This window comes from Dama dama, chromosome 10, assembly GCF_033118175.1.
Source record: "Dama dama isolate Ldn47 chromosome 10, ASM3311817v1, whole genome shotgun sequence".
Lineage (NCBI taxonomy): Eukaryota > Metazoa > Chordata > Mammalia > Artiodactyla > Cervidae > Dama > Dama dama.
The window spans coordinates 10,931,814-10,949,889 of NC_083690.1; the positions used below are offsets into that span (position 1 = coordinate 10,931,814).

The 18,076-nt window shown below is 47.9% G+C and overlaps 1 protein-coding gene across 1 annotated transcript in view; it reads right to left on the bottom strand.

Moving 5' to 3' along the window:
* Nucleotides 1-3,553: 3,553 nt before the first annotated feature.
* The window catches only part of TEKT5 (tektin 5), a 47,028-nt gene continuing 32,505 nt past the window's right edge, over nt 3,554-18,076 (bottom strand). Inside the window, exons 6-7 of the mRNA XM_061153959.1 lie at nt 7,059-7,213; nt 3,554-3,770 (exon numbers count right to left, since the gene is read on the bottom strand). Coding sequence (XP_061009942.1) covers nt 3,554-3,770; nt 7,059-7,213 — 372 coding nt within the window. The remainder of the gene's footprint in view (nt 3,771-7,058; nt 7,214-18,076) is intronic.

An 18,076-nucleotide genomic window follows, 5' to 3' on the forward strand; every position in this document is an offset into this window, starting at 1 on the left:
CCACATCCAGTATCCTTAGGAAAATGCAAATCAAACAAATCTCACAGATACCACCTCACACCCATTAGGATGGCTAATATATAAAAAAAAAAAAAAAAACAGAAAATAAGTTTTAACAAGGATAGTCCCACCAGCCCTTGTTAGTGGGACTAGTATGGTGGCTCCTCAAAAAATTAAAAATAGAACTGTGTTATCTAACAATTCCTATTCTGAGTATATACTCAAAATAATTGAAAGTAGGATTTCAAAGAGATATTTGTATATCTGTGTTCATTGAAGCATTATTCATAATAGCTAAAACTGGAAGCAAACCAAGTGTCCATTGACAAGTGAATGGATAAGCAAAATTAAGTACAAGGGAATATTGTTTAGATTTAAAAATGGAAGAAGTTTTGCAATATACTACAACCTGGGTGAACCTTGAGGACATTATGCTAAGTGAAATAAGCCAGTCACAAAAAGACAAATACTGTATGGTTCCACTTATATATGAGGTACTTAGAGTAGTCAAAATCATAGAGACAGAAAGTAGAATGGGTTGGCAAGGGGGAATGGGGGGAATTACTATTCAATGGATACAGACTTTTAGTTTCATAAGATGAAAAGAATTATGGAGATGGATGGTGGTGATGGCTCAGTTCAGTTCAGTTCATTCACTCAGTCTTGTCCAACTCTTTTTGACCCCATGGACTGCAGCACGCCAGGCCTCCCTGTCCATCACCAACTCCTGGACTTTACTCAAACTCACGTCCATTGAGTCAGTGATGCCATCCAACCATCTCATCTTCTGTCGTCCCCTTCTCCTCCTACCTTCAACCTTTCCCAGCATCAGGGTCTTTTCCAATGAGTCAGCTCTTCGCATCAGGTGGCCAAAGTATTGGAGTTTCAGCTTCAGCATCAGTCCTTCTAATGAGTATTCAGGACTGGTTTCCTTTAGGATGGACTGGCTGGATCTCCTTGCAGTCTAAGGGACTCTCAAAGAGTCTTCTCCAACACCACAGTTCAAAAGCATCAATTCTTCAGCACTCAGCTTTCTTTATAGTCCAACTCTCACATCCGTACATGACTACTGGAAAAACCATAGTTTTGACTAGATGGACCTTTGTTGGCAAAGTAATGACTCTGCTTTTTAATATGCTGTCTAGGTTGGTCATAACTTTTCTTCCAAGGAGCAAGAGTCTTTTAATTTCATGACTGCAGTCACCATCTGCGGTGATTTTGAAACCCAAAAAAATAGTCTGTCACTGTTTCCATTGTTTCCCCATCTATTTGCCATGAAGTGATGGAACCAGATGTCATGATTTTAGTTTTCTAAATGTTGAGTTTTAAGTCAACTTTTTCACTCTCCTCTTTCATCAAGAGGCTCTTTAGTTCTTCTTCACTTTCTGCCATAAGGGTGGTGTCATCTGCATATCTGAGGTTACTGATATTTCTCCTGGCAATCTTGATTCCAGCTTGTGCTTCATCCAGTCCAGCGTTTCTCATGATGTACTCTGCATGAAAGTTAACTAAGCAGGGTGACAATATACAGCCTTGACGTACTCCTTTCCCTATTTGGAACCAGTCTGTTGTTCCATGTGTAGATCTAACTGTTGCTTCTTGACCTATGTACAGATTTCTCAGGAGGCAGGTCAGGTGGTCTGGTATTCCCATCTCTTTAAGAATTTTCCACACAGTATTATGAATGTTGTTTGTTACCAATGAATTGTACACCTAAAAATGGCTAAGATAAATTTTACATCACATGGATCTTATCACAGCAAGAAAAATTGAAAAAAAAAAAATCCTAATAGTAAGCACACTGAGCACCCAGACTTTGGGTCTCTAAATACCATTCTCCCTTAACCACGTGACCAGTTTACGCTCTATCGGGATGTCACACAGATGTCATGAATGCCTTCACAGGAAGGAATGAGAAAGACACTGCATCCCTGGTCTTCCCTGTGAAACCTGTAACCCCAGACTAGTCCCGAGACAAGCATCAGACAAAGCCAAGTTCAGGGACATTTAGCAAATACCTTCAAATACCAGCAAATAGAAGAACTCTTCAAAACTGTCAAGATCATAAGATGGAGGAATGGCCATCCACAGAGGGGAGCTGGTAGGGAGGTGCAGTGTGACATACCCGGAATTGGATCTTAGAACAGATAAAGGTAAACAGGAAAAACAAATTCTGGAGTTTAGTTCGTAGTAATGCACTAATGTTACTTCTTAGTTTTAACAAATGAACCATAACAAACAGTTCCAACAGTTATTAGGGGGCGATGGGTGAAGGGTACGTGGAAATTCTCCATGTTGTCTTTGCGACTTTTCTAAGAACCTAAACATATTGCACAATTTAAAAGTCTATTTAAAAAAGCATTTCCTCCTGATTAAAGAGGAACACATGTTCACTGTAGATGATTAATAATATAAACAAATAAGAAACCAGCAGTTACTTACTGCTGACTTTGTTAACATTCAAGTGTATTTCAATGCCATCTTTTTTCCTGTGCAGTTTTGTATTCTGCACTTTTTTTTTTTTTTTTGACTTGAAGTATAGTTAGTAGGCTCAGTGGTAAAGAATCTGCCTGTCAAGCAGGAGACCCAGGTTCGATCCCTGGAGAAGGAAATGACAACCCATTCCAGTAATCTTACCTGGGTAGTCCCATGGACAGGGAAGCCTGGTGGGCTACAGTCCATGGGGTCTCAAAGAGTCAGACACAACTTAGTGACTTTGTGACTCCATGGACTGTAGCCCATCTTCTTCTGTCCAGGGAATTCTCCAGGCAAGAATACTGGAGTGGGTTGCCATTCCCTTCTCCAGGGGATCTTCCTGACCCAGGGCTTGAACCTGGGTCTCCTGCACTGTAGGCAGATTCTTTACCATCTGAGCCACCAGGGAAGCCCCAAACAACAATACTATATTACAATAATGTAATAGATTGTAGATAGTTGTATTGTAACAATACTCTATTACAAAATTAAATAAATAAGTAAAATTGTCTATTAAGGGCAGGATTCAAACCCAGGACTTCTGGCTCCAGTTCCTAATTCTTTCACACCGCCCCACATGGCTGACAGTCACCTCCACCTTGGACCAACCTTGTCTGATAGAAACAAGCTCAGTCTGGGAACTTGTACAAGGCCCCTTGGCCCCTAAGTCACAGCTGGTCTCGGGACTCCTGGCTCTGATGTCCAGTCTTTGGACATCATGGTTTACGCTATGCTCCTTAACAAACAGGTTTTTAAAAACGCGGCCTCTTCCGTTCCTGGGGAGGCTGACAACCTTGCAACATTCGGTCCTCAAGGGGTCACAGCCTGTCTCCACCCTGGGCTCCATCGTAAGGCCGGTTCTGCAGCAAGGAACGAGCTCCCAGTTCTCTGGTTTGGGCACATTTATTTTGGCTCTTTATATATATGTATATACACATATTATTTTTTTCCATGATAGGAGGAAAGGGAAAAAAATGACACTTTCTTTTATTTTTGTTTTTCTGCCTTTGCGCATTCTGTGCTATGTAAGGCGTGTGCGTGGAGCAGGGCGGGGTGGGGGTGCGGGGAGGGGGCAGGCTCAAGGGCAGATGCCCATGCATGGGGTGCTGGGGAAGGTCTTCCTCATCGCCATGCACTTCTCCTTGTCGATGCATAGGGTGTTGGCCTTGATGGCCAGCTCGTGCTCCAGCCGGCACTTGGTCATGACCAACAGCTGCAGTGTATCCCGGGTCTCCCGCAGCCTCAGCTTGAGGGTCTGCAGGGTGTCGTCGATGGTGAACACCTCATTCACTAGCCTGGGGACAGAGCAGAGGGGAAGGCGGGTTCGGCCAGCTGGAGGGCACAGGTGCCTCTCCCATGTGCCAGGCGCTGGGAGACTCAGAAAGCCAGGTGGGCAGGGCTCAGCCAGCAGGGAAGACAGGGGCGGGGCAGGCAGGCAGGTGAATACGCTGCAGAGCTGCTGAGGATGGGGAGCACAAAGGGAGACACAGACGGGATGTTCAGAAAACAAGCCGGCAGTTCCTCAGTTAAGCGCAGACTCAAGACAGGACCCACAAGAACTAAAAGTGAAGTGAAGTGAAAGCTGCTCAGTTGTGTCCGACTCTTTGCGACCCCATGGACTATCCAGTCCATGGAGTTCTCCAGGCCAGTATACTGGAGTGGGTAGCCTTTCCCTTCTCCAGGGGATCTTCCCAACCCAGGAATCAAACCCAGGTCTCCCACATTGCAGGTGGATTCTTCACCAGCTGAACCACCAGGGAAGCCCATGAATACTGGAGTGGGTAGCCTATCCCTTCTCCAGCGGATCTCCCTGACCCAGGAATCGAACCAGGGTCTCCTGAATTGCAGGCAGGTTCTTTACCAGCTAAGCTACCAGGGAAGTATAAACAGAAACTCAAATCCTTGCACAAATACTCGTGTGGCACTAATGAAAAGTGAGTGAAAGTGTTAGTTGCTCAGTTGTGTTTGACTCTTGCAACTGCAAGAGACTTCCCCAGTGGCTCAGATGGTAAAGCGTCTGTCTACAATGCGGGAGACCTGGGTTCGATCCCTGGGTCGGGAAGATTCCCTGGAGAAGGAAATGGCAACCCACTCCAGTACTCTTGCCTAGAAAATCCCATGGACGGAGGAGCTTGGTGCAGGCTACTGTCCATGGGGTCACAAAGAGTCGGGCATGACTGAGCGACTTCACTTGCAACTGCATGGACTATAGCCAGCCAGGTTCCTCTGTCCATGGAATTCTCCAGGCAAGAATACTGGTGTGGGTAGCTATTCCCTTCTTCGGGGGATCTTCCCTACCCAGGGATTGAATCCAGGTCTCCTGCATTGCAGGCAAATCCTTTAACGTCTGAGCCATCAGGGAAGCCCACGGCGCTAACAACAAGAGTCAAAAGGTGGAAACAACCCAAAATGTCCATCGACAGATGAATGGATGCACAAAATATGCTTTGTCCCCACATGGGGATATTATTCAGATGTAATGAAAAGAATGCAAAGAACTGACTTATTGGAAAAGACTCTGATGCTGGGAAGATTGAGGGCAGGAGGAGAAGGGGACAACAGAGGAGGAGATGGTTGGATGGCATCACTGACTCAATGGACATGAGTCTGAGCAAGCTCCGGGAGTTGGTGATGGACAGGGAAGCCTGATGTGGTGCAGTTCATGGGGTCGCAAAGAGCTGGGCATGATTGAGCGACTGAACCGAACCGAACTGAACTGAATGAAAAGGAATGAAGTGCTGATATGTACTACAACATGGATGGAGACATGATGCTGAGTGAAAGATACCAGACACCACGTCTGAACCCCAGTACCTATGAATGTGATGCTTTTTGGAAGTAGGATATTTGTTGATGGAATTCAGTTAAGGATCCTGAGATGAAATTACCCTCCATTAAGTGTGCTGTGTTCAGTCGCTCAGTCCTGTCTGACTCTGTGCGACCCCATGGACTGCACCACACCAGGCTCCTCTGTCCGTGGGATGTTCCAGGCCAGAATACTGGAATGGGTTGCCTTGCCCTCCTCCAGGGGATCTTCCTGACCCAGGGATCAAACCCGGATCTCTTGTGTTGCAGGCACATTATTTACTGTCTCAGTCACCAGGGATATGGACCCTAAATCCAATGACTGATCTCCTTATAGGAGAAAGCAGGGGAAGATCTGAGACACAGAGATACACAGGGAAGAAGACCATGTGAAGAAGGAGGCAGATGCAATGATGCAGCTACAAGCCAAGGGCTGCCAGCCACCACCAGGAGCCAGGAGAGGGGCTGGGAGAAGATGCTCTCTCAGAACCCCCAGAGAGAATCAACCCTGCTGATACTCTAATTTCAGAGGTTTGGCCTTTGCAAGTTTCAGAGGAGAAATTCTGTTGTTTTAAACTAGCCAGCTTGTTGGTCATTTGTCACAGCAGCCCTGGGTCACGTACACCTGGTGAGCTGTGATGGTGGGTTGGTTGTGGGGCTGGGACCCACCTGGAGGTGGGGGGAGAGACAGTGCTCAGAACTAGAGGACATGCTGCTAGGAGACCCTGGGCTGATATCAGGGTGAGCTTCCCTGTGACAAGCCTGAGCTAGAGAGAGGTGACATCAGCAGCCTGGAGACCCTTCTTTCCTTGAGGCTCTCTCAGCCAGCGCTGTCCAGCAGAATTTTCGGCAGCGATGGAGATATTCTGTTCTATGCCTCCAGCCACACATAGCTCCTGACCACTTGATATGCAGTTTGTGCAAATAAGAACCTGAATTTTATTCCCAGGCAGTGACCAAGGCTGTAGAAACTCAGCTCATGGCACCACTCAGCATTTTCTCTCTGAATATTTTTCTTCCTCCTCTTTACTCCTCCAGCTCTCTTTGCCCCATCATCTCAGCTCAGAAGGAAGACAAGCCACTGAGTTGTGGGGGTGCCTGTCACGCGGCCACAGAGAGTGAAGACAGTGTCCTGAGCTTGGAGGGAACAGAGCAGTCAAGCGACCAGCCCCAAGTCACACAGCAGGGTCACAGGAAAATACTCCCCAAGTCCAATGGCCATTTCCTTCCTTGCCTGATCATCCTGCCGTCCCAAACCCCCACCCCTAGACTCACAAACCCTGTTTCTGGGCCTGCAGCGAGCCTTGTGCCCCTTTCCCCTCAAGAGAAGCAGCTCCTTAGCTAAGTGGGACGGGCAGGCTTGGGCTATTCGGAGGGCTCGCAGGTGAGAATTTCACAGAAAGGGCGCTGGGGGATGGGTGAGGTGTGGGCTGGGCGCCTCTTTCACCGGAGCCTAGATGGAGGTGGGGGGGCGGGGGTGGAGCGATCAAAGGGCAAGGACCACACCTCCGGGCTGGGCGGCGCCGTCTCATTGGCTTGGAGAGTTCCCGGCAGCACAGACCTACAAAACCATCCTCACTTGGCTGAGAAGGCGGCAGCGCAGAGGAGTGGCCTCCGTGGGTGGGGAGGCTACCAAGGGCGTCCTCAGAGCCCCAGGCCCCCACCCAGTGCCCTGTGGAGTCGTAGACCCGGGTCTCCTGATGGGTGGAGGGCCATTTCCAGACCCAGCTCTCCCCTGCCCCTCCCCTGCCGGCCCCCGGCCCCACCCCGCGGCTCACTTGAACTGGGCGGTGTCCCTGCACAGCTCCACGTTGGGGCGCCGGGTGCGGCACTCCAGCCTCGTCTGCGCCACCTTCAGCGGGCACTCCTTGGCCATGATGGACCTTTCCAGTAGCATGATGGTGTTCTCCGTCTGGAAGATCTCCTGCAGCGTCTGCGGGGAACGTTTGCGGTATCGGAAGGAACCTGAAGTCGCACTCGTGTGCTTAGCCGCTCGGCCGTGTCTGACTCTTTGCCACCCCGCAGACCGCAACCCACCAGGCTCCTCTGTCCACGCGGATTCTCCAGGCAAGAACACTGGAGGGGGTTGCCATGCCCTCCTCCAGGGGAATCTTCCCAACCCAGGGATCGAACCCTGGTCTCCCGCATTGCAGGCAGATTCTTCACCCTCTGAGCCACCAGGGAAGAACTTGCATTTAACCAACCATAAGCACCCCCCAGAACTGAGTGTACTGAAGTTATGACACGTCATTGTGTATAAACCTTCCGTTCTCTTCCCTGTCATCCCCGGCAGCTCTAGATCTGTGAGCAGTTCTAGTTTTCATGGTGCCCTTCACCTGCAAGGAGGTTCTTTAGAGGTGGACTGCGCTGACACCCCTCCCAGACTTGGCAGGGCCCAGTGGGGAGGTAGTGACAGCCCACTCCAGTATTCTTGCCTGGGAACTCCCCTGGACAGAGGAGCCTCGCGGGCTACAGTCCCTGGTGTCGCAAAGGAGTTGGACACGACTCAGCGACTCAACAACAACAAATAGCGAGGTGACGTGCGCTCTGTTCTGGACAAGCCTGGAATGGTACCCTGCCACAGTGTCCCTCAACATCCTTCCTTCAATTAATCTATGGGCTTTTCTGTCTCCCTCACCAGCATGTGAGCTCCAAGAGGTCAGGGGGCTTTGCTTTATCCATTGCTACATCCTCCCCACCCATCGCCAGGAGCAGAGCTCGGTGCAGAGTGAGGGCTGTCAGATAAAATACAGCATGCCCAGTTAAATGTGAATTTCAGACTGACAACAAAGCATTTTTAGTACAGTAAGTCCAATTCGTTCCTAAGTCCAACAAGGTTAGCCTAGATACCAATTAACACAATTGGCGATACAGTACTGTACTCTAATAGGTTTTATAATACTTTTCACACAAATAATAGATAAACAAACAAAAATTAAAACATTTTTACTCTTATAGTACAGTACCTTGAAACTACAATACTACAGAACAACACCTGGCATACAGGGGCTGGCATCGAGTGAACAGGCAAGAAGAATTACTGACTCGAGGAAGTAGAAGAGGTGGGAGATGGCAGAGCTGAAGGATCGTCAGCAATGGGAGATGGAGTGTGTATGCATAGTCACTTAGTCGTGTCTGATTCTTTTCGACCCTGTGGACTGTAGCCCACCAGACTTCTCTGTCCGTGGGATTTTTCAGGCAAGAATGCTGGAGTGGGTTGCCATTTCCTCCTCCAGGGGATCTTCCCGACCCAGGAGAGCAAGCTGCAATTTCACTCACTCCTGATGTTAATGGAATGCACATTGACATCTTTGAAAGTTCACAACTTGAAGGTTCATATATGTAGGGGATATACTGTTGTATCTCAACTATTGCATAAGACATACTTACACTAGAAAGTTGTTTGCTGTTGCTCTGAAATTCAAGTTTAAGTGGACATCCTGAATTCTTATTTGCTAAATATGGCAACTCTACTCATAGTAGGAGCTCAATAAACATCCACTGAATGAACGAATGAATCACAGTGGGACCTTGAAGTCTAGATTTTTAGTTAGTTTCCCAAGGGTACTTATGCACACTGAAGTTTTGGACCAGTGTACCCTGAAATTTATATGGTCCTGTCACAGATTTTAATATGCAGAGAACTGTTACATGTGAGTATACCAGTGCTCCTGAATGGGCTGGGGACTGCATGTCTAAGACCCTGTCTCACTTTTAGGGACTTTATAGTCATACTGTTTTTCTCTTTGACATGAACACTAAAGAATTAATGCTTTTAAACTGTGGTGTTGGAGAACACTCTTGAGAGTCCCTTGGACTGCAAGGAGATCAAACCAGTCAATCCTAAAGGAAATCAGTCCTGAATATTCATTGGAAGGACTGATGCTGAAGCTGAAACTCCAATCCTTTGGCCACCTGATGCAGAGAACTGATTCACTGGAAGAGACCCTGATGCTGGGAAAGACTGAAGGCAGGAGGAGAAGGGGACGACAGGATGAGATGGTTGGATGGCATCACCAACTCTTTGAACATGAATTTGAGCAAGTTCCCGGAGTTAGTGATGGACAGGGAAGCCTGGCATGCTGCAGTTCATGGGCTCGAAAAGAGTCGTACATGACTGAGTGACTGAACTGAACTGATGAAATACTCACAAATCATAACATGACTATTTTAGCTGGATTGATCCCATGTTCTATGGGCAACAAGAAATTGCTTAAAAGAGATTTTTTTCCCCAAAGAAGTAAAGTCTTCACTTCCCTATTACCTTAACACGTTATTGACTACAGACATATTAATATATCTTTTGTCACCCAAACATTATTGACTGGAGATGTATCAATATGTTTTTAGACAGTGATACAATTAACACCACTGTGTAAAGCTGTTAGAACTTAAAGTTGATCAAAGATTCATTATCCAACTTCTGACTGTCATTATCATTCATATTTTGCTCCCTTAGGGGTTTTTGTTCCAACCTTATGTATATTATAAATGCAAATTTATTACCGAAAATTTTCAAAAGTGATGCATTGCAAAATGTTAAGTAAAGAAGTATTTTTCATTGAATTTTATGCAGATACTTTTTCTGATTTTCTGAACAACACATATACCAGTATCTTAGAAGATGACAGTCCTTCAGAGTATAATTCTGATTCAGATGATGTGAATATTAGAATATTAGACCAAAAAAAAAGACAAAAAAATCTTAGTGATGGATTCTGAAATGGAAAGTGAAAATGAAACTCTTGGTGCCGGAGAAGACTTTACAGGTGTGGCTTCTCAGGTGGCACAGTGATAAAGAATCCACCTGCCAATGCAGGAGACAGAAAGGACGCAGATTCAACCCTTGGGTCGATAAGGTCCCCTGGAGGAGCTCAGGGCAGCCCACTCCAGTATTCTTGCCTGGGAAATCCCATGGACGGAGGAGCCTGGTGGGCTACATTCCATAGGGTTGTAAAGAGTCGGACATGACTGAAGCGACTTAGCGTACACACACACAGGTGAAACTACTGAATATAATAACCCACAAAGTGTTAGTGAAATAACAGGAATTAATTTTGGCCAGCCAAAATAAAAATCGCTGGCCAGAGGCATTAGTCTCTGGAAAAATCACCCCGCATGCCCTGGTCAATGATGAATTTGCATGCGTGCTTAGTCACTCAGTTGTGTCCAACTCTCTGTCACCCTGTGGGCAGTAGCCCGCCAGGCTGCTCTGTCCATGGGATTCTCCAGGCAAGGATACTCGAGTGGGTTGCCATGCTCTCCTCCAGGGGATTTTTCCCGACCCAGGGATCAAACCCGAGTTTCCTGTCTCCTGTAATGGCAGGTGGGTTCTTTACCATTGAGACAGCTGGGAAGCCCTACCCTAAGGGGAAAAAAAAAAAAAAAAAAAAAAGCCTACAAAGAGAACACGTCTCTGTTTCAAGAAAACAAAGGGATGCTCTTTTCCTCCTGGGGCTGAGACAGAGGCAGAGTTATCTGAGGGTGGGGTGGGAAGGGGTGCTGAGCTGCCTCTTTCAAATTCCACCAGAGAGGGAGACTGGCCCCTCACCTGTTCCTCACCCAGACCAGAGCAATGCCAACCAGAGGCTGATAAATGCTATCCCGTAAGAATGTTCCGTGCCCAGCACGTGGGAAGGTAAACGCTCCACCGAGTGGGGAACACTAGCTCCTTAGCAGCCCAGGGGATTTTTCTCAGAAACTTGCCCTTTGGATAGGAAGGTATGCAAACCTCAGAGAGCATGCCCAATACACTGAAGAAGAAAACTGGGCCTTCCAACCCAGGTGGCTCATTGGTAAAGCATCCACCTGCCAAGCAGGAGGATTGGGGGCAGGCAGGTTCTTTACCACTGAGCCACCTGGGAAGCCCCATTATGCTTCATTACAAGACATTGAGCACAGTTCCCTGTGCCATGCAGGAGATCCTTGTTTATTTTATGTATAGAAGTGTGTGGACCCTCAACTCACACCACGCAAGTGAGGCTGTTAGTCGCTCCGTGGTGTCCAACTCTTTGCGACCCCATGGACTGTTAGCCCACCAGGCTCCTCTGTCCATGGGATTCTCCAGGCAAGAATACTGGAGTGGGAAGTCATCCCCTCCTCCAGGGGAATCTTCCTGACCCAGAGATCAAACCTGACCTCCTGCATTGCAGGCAGATTTTTTGCCGTCTGAGCCACCAGGGAAGCGTGTGTCTGCTCATCCCAAACTCCTCATGTATCCCCCCACCCCTTTCCCCCTTTGGTAACCATAAATTTGTTTTCTGTGTCTGTGAGTCAGTTTTGCAAATACGTTGATTTGTATCATAGTTTGGATTCCATGTATAAGGGGCATCATATGGCATTTGTCTTTGTCTGTCTGATTTACTTCACTTAGTCTGATAATCTCTAGGCCCACCCATGCTGCTGCAAATGGCATTGTTTCATTGTGTTTTATGAATGAGTAGCGTTCCATTACATACCACATGTTCTTTATCCATTCATCTATCCATGGACCTTTAGGTCATTGCCATGTCTTGGCTATTGTGAATAGTGCCACTATGGACACTGGAGTGCATGCATCTTTTTGAATTAGAGTTTTCTCCAGGAATGGGATTGTTGGATCATATGGTAACTCTAGTTTTTGGAAAAACCTCCATACTGTTTTTCCACCGTGGCTGCACCAATTTACGTTCCCACCAACAGTGTAGGAGGGCCCCCTTTTATCCACACCCTCTCCAGCATTTATTTTCTGTAGATTTTCTTTGATGATGAAAAGGCCTCTCTCTTGACTCTAGCGAAAGGGCTGACATTCATTCACATGCTCAATCATTTCTTCATTCACTCGCTGACTTATGGATTTATTGATTCGCTCATTGACTTAACTGTGGATGAGTCACCTATTGGGTGCTAAGCATTGTTGTAGGTAGTGGACACAGCAGTGCCCAGAACAGGTAGAAAACACCATCTTCAAGGAGTTACATTCTAGTATAGAGGTCCCCAACCTCCTTGGCACCAGAGACAAGTTTCATGGGAGATGGGCTTTCCATGGACCAATGAGGCAGGGTATGGTTTCAGGATGATTCAAGAGCATTACATTTATTGTGCAATTTATTTCTATTATTATTACATCAGTTCTACCTCAGATCATCAAGCATTAGATCCCAGAGGTTGGGGACCCCTGTTCTAGTGGATTATTTGCCCACTTCTTTAGGCAGGATTTGTTAAGCGCCTGGGCTTCCCAGATGGTGCTAGTGGTAAGGAACCTGCCTGCCAATGCAGGAGACATGGATTCAGTCCCTGGGTCAGGAAGATGCCCTGGAGGAGGGCATGGCAACCCACTCCAGTATTCTTGCCTGGAGAATCCCATGGACAGAGGAGTCTCATGGGCCACAGTCCATGGGGTTACGAAGAGTTGGACACAATTGAAGTGACTAAGTATATCCGCACATTAAGCACCCATCAGCCCTTACCACAACTACGACCATCTTTGTGCTGTGCCGTGCTAAATTGCTTCAGTCCTCTCTGACTCTTTGCAACCCTATGGACTGTAGCCCGCCAGGCTCCTCTGTCCATGGGATTCTCCAGGCAAGAGTACTGGAGTGGGTTGCCATGCCCTCCTCCAGGGGATCTTCCTGATCCAGAGATCAAACCCATGTCTCTTACGTTTCCTTCATTGGCAGCTGGATTCTTTACCACTAGTAGGACCACCTGGGAAGTGACCATCTTTACCATCACAGAAGTTCAAGTTCCTTTTTCCCTGTTAACAACACATATTTGAATGCCTTTAGTGGGCAGGATATTGGTGGGAAAATGCCATCACAAGAGGCATCCAATACATTTCAGTTTTCCGGGAACTCTCATGTGAGCACAGCAGTAGGGCAGGAAGACAGCAGCTCCCAGGGAACTAAAGCTCACTAATTATTTTTCAAACCTGAGGACCACTTCCAGGAGCGTGAGGCCAGCCTGTCCTGGCACAGCCTCCCAACACTTGCTCATCTCCCTTGATTGGCACAGAGCAGCTGGGGGATCCAGAGACTTCTGCAGGCACCAGGCTCCAGTTACAGGCTAATAAGCCTGCTCTGCTTTCGTTATATGTATCTTTCCACCATGTGTGCGTGTGTTAAGTCGCTTCAGTAATGTAGGACTCTTTGTGACCCTATGGGCTGTAGCCTGCGAGGCTCTGTCTATGGCATTCTCCAGGCAAGAATACTGGAGTGGGGTGCCATTCCCTCTTCCAGGGGAATCTTCCCGACCAAGGGATCAAAACCCATGTCTCTTATGTCTCCTGCATTGAAAGGCAGGTTCTTCACCACTTGCGCCACCTGGGAAACCCAGCTACTCTACTCCTGGCAAATGCTGTTGATTTTCCATCCATAGAATAATATAATTACATTTTACGACTTGAATGAAACATGTAAAGTGAGTAACAGCCCAGGTGACGGGGCAGTGGGGGGAGGGGGGCAGGTAAAATCAGGAAGGGTGACGGTGAAGGAGGGTGCTGAGGGGCACCTATGAAGCCCCTTGCCCCTCGTCTCCTCCTCGGGGCTGGCTTTTGGCGGCGTGGTGGGGCAGCTGGAACCGACTCTTGCTTTTTCTCCATGCCACCGCCCCTTCCCACCCCCCCACCCCGGCATTTCTTGAACAGGCCTGCCTGTGAATTTTCCAGAACAGAAGGGGTTTTCCAGAATTGGCTGTTCTAGAACCCGCTGATGACTCACACCCAAAGCAAATCTGCCCAGGCGGGTCTAAACTCTGCCGAGAAATGATGCTCCAAACCTCCTGTCCAGCCTCCGTCACTCACAGCCAGGGTCCTCTTCACTGGAAGCAAAGAAAAATACACACACACACACACACATACACACACTCTGTCTTGGGGGCAGCCCCGGATGCCTGCGCACCTCCAAGAGCCCCTGGGGGCAGTGACTCAGCTTCCAGAAGTTTGAGGAATGTGACCCCCAAGGGGCAGGAGACAGAGACCATGTGGGCTGACCAGAGGCAGGGGCTGGAGACAGAATGGCCTTGGCCTTCAGGCTCAGCAGGAAGCTAGGGTGCCAAGACTGAGCTCTGAGCTCCGGGACAGCCTGGTCCCTAGACCCCAAATTCCATGACGTCCCCCAAGGAGAAGAGCTCAGAGTCTGAGAGGGTAATCCACGTATCCCAGCATATCCACTCCTGGTCTATACTATATACACTGAAGGAGCCCAAGAACACTCTGAAACATACGTGTCAAGGAGGTTCAGTGAGCCGGCAGCACCCAGCTGCCTGTGACCACAGAGACGGACATGTAAAAAATGGTAAATGAGCAGGTGGAGGATTTGGGCAGCCCAGAGAAGGGGGGGATTAACCTCACATCCATAAGAACGATGCAAGGTGAGGAAACTGGGAAACAGAATGAGCTATTTGATACAATCCCTTTGGAGAAAAGTAAAGATCCATATACATGCAACGGCAATCCACGTTTTGTAAGAATACATTTAAACGGGTGGCAGAGGAGGAGTGGTTAGATTGCATCACTGACTCAATGGACATGAATTTGAGCAAATTTCAGGAGATAGTGAAGGACAGAGGAGCCTGGTGTGCTGCAGTCCATGGGGCTGCAAAGTCAAATACGGCTGAGTGACTGAACAACATTTAAATCAATAGGTCAACATTCTTTAAAGAGGTCATATTCATTCATTCATTCAAGTAGTCCCCGAGGGCAAGGTCATCTATGGGAGAATAGGAGTTACCCTGAAGTTTAGGGATTAAGGGGGTAAACAAGGAAATGAGGGGCTTTGTACAAACATATGTGCTAGGAGCCAAGACGTATGATAAACTTACCTCTCTCCCCCAGGATCAAAAGAGGAGGAAAAATCCCCACAATCTTATCAGATCTAAGGTTTCCTTTTAAAATAACTTTTTTAAGGGAGAAATTCTATTAAAGACAAAATGCTATCTAATTGTAATGGGTGTTAATTCTTGCATTTGTTTGCCCATTAGCATTATCTGGACAGTTTTTAAAACTGCAGCTGTCTGCCCCCCTCCACCAGAGATTCAGATTTCATTGGCCCAGGGTACAGTGGGTGTCAGAAGGTTTTAGGAACTCCCTAAAGGTGCAGCCAGAGTCAGGAAACACTGATGCAGGTGATAGAGATGTGCAAACGCTAAAGAGTCCCAAGGGGAAAGAGATGGATTGAGGACTCCGGTTAGGGACTTGGAGGGGCAACTCAAGACTGTTCATCTCGGCAGGAAAACCCCAAGTGGAGTCACGGGAGTAATTTCATCCCTTGAAGGTATTTTTGGAGACGTGCATGTGTGTGATCTGTGCGCCATGGGCTTGGGTTTCCAGCAAGGGACCTGGGGGAAAAGTGGCTGCCTCATCACAGGGTTTTCAAGTTTCTGGGGGAAATCTGACATCAGCAATTGGAAATCATGGTGCTCCGACCCCCAGCCCAGAGCTGTGCCCTTGTCCCGCACCGTGGTCACCTAGATCATCCAGACCTTGGCCCAGGCAGGCAGGAAGCTCAGAGCACAGGCAGCCTTGCCGGGTGAGAAGACCTGGGCAGGTCTGTACATGCTCTGCAGCTCAGAATCACTCAGACCCAAGGCACCTGTTATGTGCATGTGTGCATGCGCGCGCGCACACACATACACACACACACACGGAATGAATGTCTCAAACACCTTTACCACCCTCTGCAGGGGGAAGAAGATAGAGGTGTTTGAGACATTCATTCACCCACTCACCCACCTACCTGCCCATGGAGCTGGTGTATCTCACAATCCACATCTAACCCAGCATGCTCCCACCACAGGGCCTTTGCACGAACTGTTCCCTCTGCCAGGGACGCTCCTTCCCCAGATCTCCACATGGCTCATTCCCTCATGCCCTTCTGGTTATGGCTAAAATGCCCAGAAGACCTTTCTCTGATCATTTCCTTTAAACTTACAACCCCCAAACCAGCTAGCACTCCCAATTGTTCAAATTCTGCTTTCTTTTCTCTATAGTCCTTATACCTTCTGACATACTGTGCTTTATTCATTAAAGAGCCTCTTGATGAAGGTAAAAGAGGAGAGTGAAAGAGCTGGCTTAAAAGTCAACATTCAAAAAACAAAGATCATGACATCCTGTCCCATCACTTCATGGCAAATAGATGGGGAAACAATGGAAACAGTCTTTATTTTATTAGCCCAAGACTTTATTTTCTTGGGCTCCAAAATCACTGTGGATGGTGACTGCAGCCATGAAATTAAAAGACGCTTGCTCCTGGGAAGAAAAGCTATGACAAACCTAAACAGCATATTAAAAAGCAGAGAACACGTTGCTGACAAAGGTCCATATAGTCAAAGCTATGGTTTTCCCAGTAGTCACGTACAGATTTAGACCATGAGTCATGTGAGAGTTGGACCATAAAGAAGGCTGAGAGCTGAAGAACTGATGCTTTTGGACTGTGGTGTTGGAGAAGACTCTTGAGAATCCCTTGGACAGCGAGGAGATCAAACCAGTCAATCCTAAAGGAAATCAACCCTGAATGTTTATTGGAAGGACTGATAATGAAGCTGTAGCTTCAGTTCTTTGGCCACCTGATGCAAAGAGCCAACTCACTGGAAAAGACCCTAATGCTGGGAAAGATTGAAGGTGGGAGGAAAGGGGGTGACAGAGGATGAGATGGTTGGATGGCATCACCGATTCAATGGACATGAGTTTGAGCAAACTCTGGGAGATAGTGAAGGACAGGGAAGCCTGGCATGCTGCAGTCCACGGGGTCGCAAAGAGTTGGACACGATTGAGCTACTGAACAACAACAACTCATTAATGTTGTCCCTCATCCTCTACCAGGGAGTAAGCTCCATGTGGGGAGGGATTTTTGTTTTGCTCTCTGCTGAATCCCCACTGCCTAAACCAATCAGTGCCCGGGACATAGTAATAATATCATCTAACACTTAAAATAGTGCCGACAGTGTGCCAGGCATTTTGCTAAAAGCTGTACATAGCGACCAATTGCTCAGTCATTCAGTGGTATCCAACTATTTGTGATCCTGTGGGCTGCAGCCTGCCAGGCTCCTCTGCCCATGGAATTTTCCAGGTAAGAATACTGGAGTGGGTTGCCATTTCCTACTCCAGGGGATCTCAGGGATAGAACCCAAGTATCCTGCCTCAGGGATAGAACCCGAGTCTCCTGCATTGGTAGGCAGATTTTTTACCATTGCACCACCTGGGAAGCCCACTAATTAGTAGATGCTTAATGAATGCTTCCTCCCTAGATGGAGCGAGGCACACCATGAGGTATCTGCTTAAGAAGAAAGCAAAGACATTGGCACCAGATGACCTGACTCTCTCCAAATCCCAGCCCCAGCACATCCAAGCTGGGTGACCTCAGGCAAGTGTCCTAGGCTCTCTGAGCCTTTCTAGTAAAATGGGGATCACAGCTACTCCACAGAGTGGACGTGAGGCCACTGTGCCAGGCTTCAGAGAAGGAGCTCTTGGAAAGTGTATAAAGCGTATAGCTAGTGTATAAAGCCCTTCACTGCTGGCACACGAAGCTAGCGACACTCCTTTGCGGTAACTTAAAAAGCATTGGTACCAGGTCTTACTCTTCCCAAAGCAAGCCCGTGCCTGTGCGTGCATGTTCCTCCCACAAACACACCCTGGAAAAAGCCATCGTGCCCCTCCTTCCATCTTCCCTTGGCCAGCTAGAGAGCTCTCACCCTCCTTCCCCGTCTACCTTTCTCCCCAGTCCCTGAGCTGGGGAGGCATCCTGGGCAGGGTGAAGGGCTGCCTGCTGTGGGATTGGCCCAGGGGCTCACCCCACGGGAGGAGTCTCCGCAGCCTTGGCCC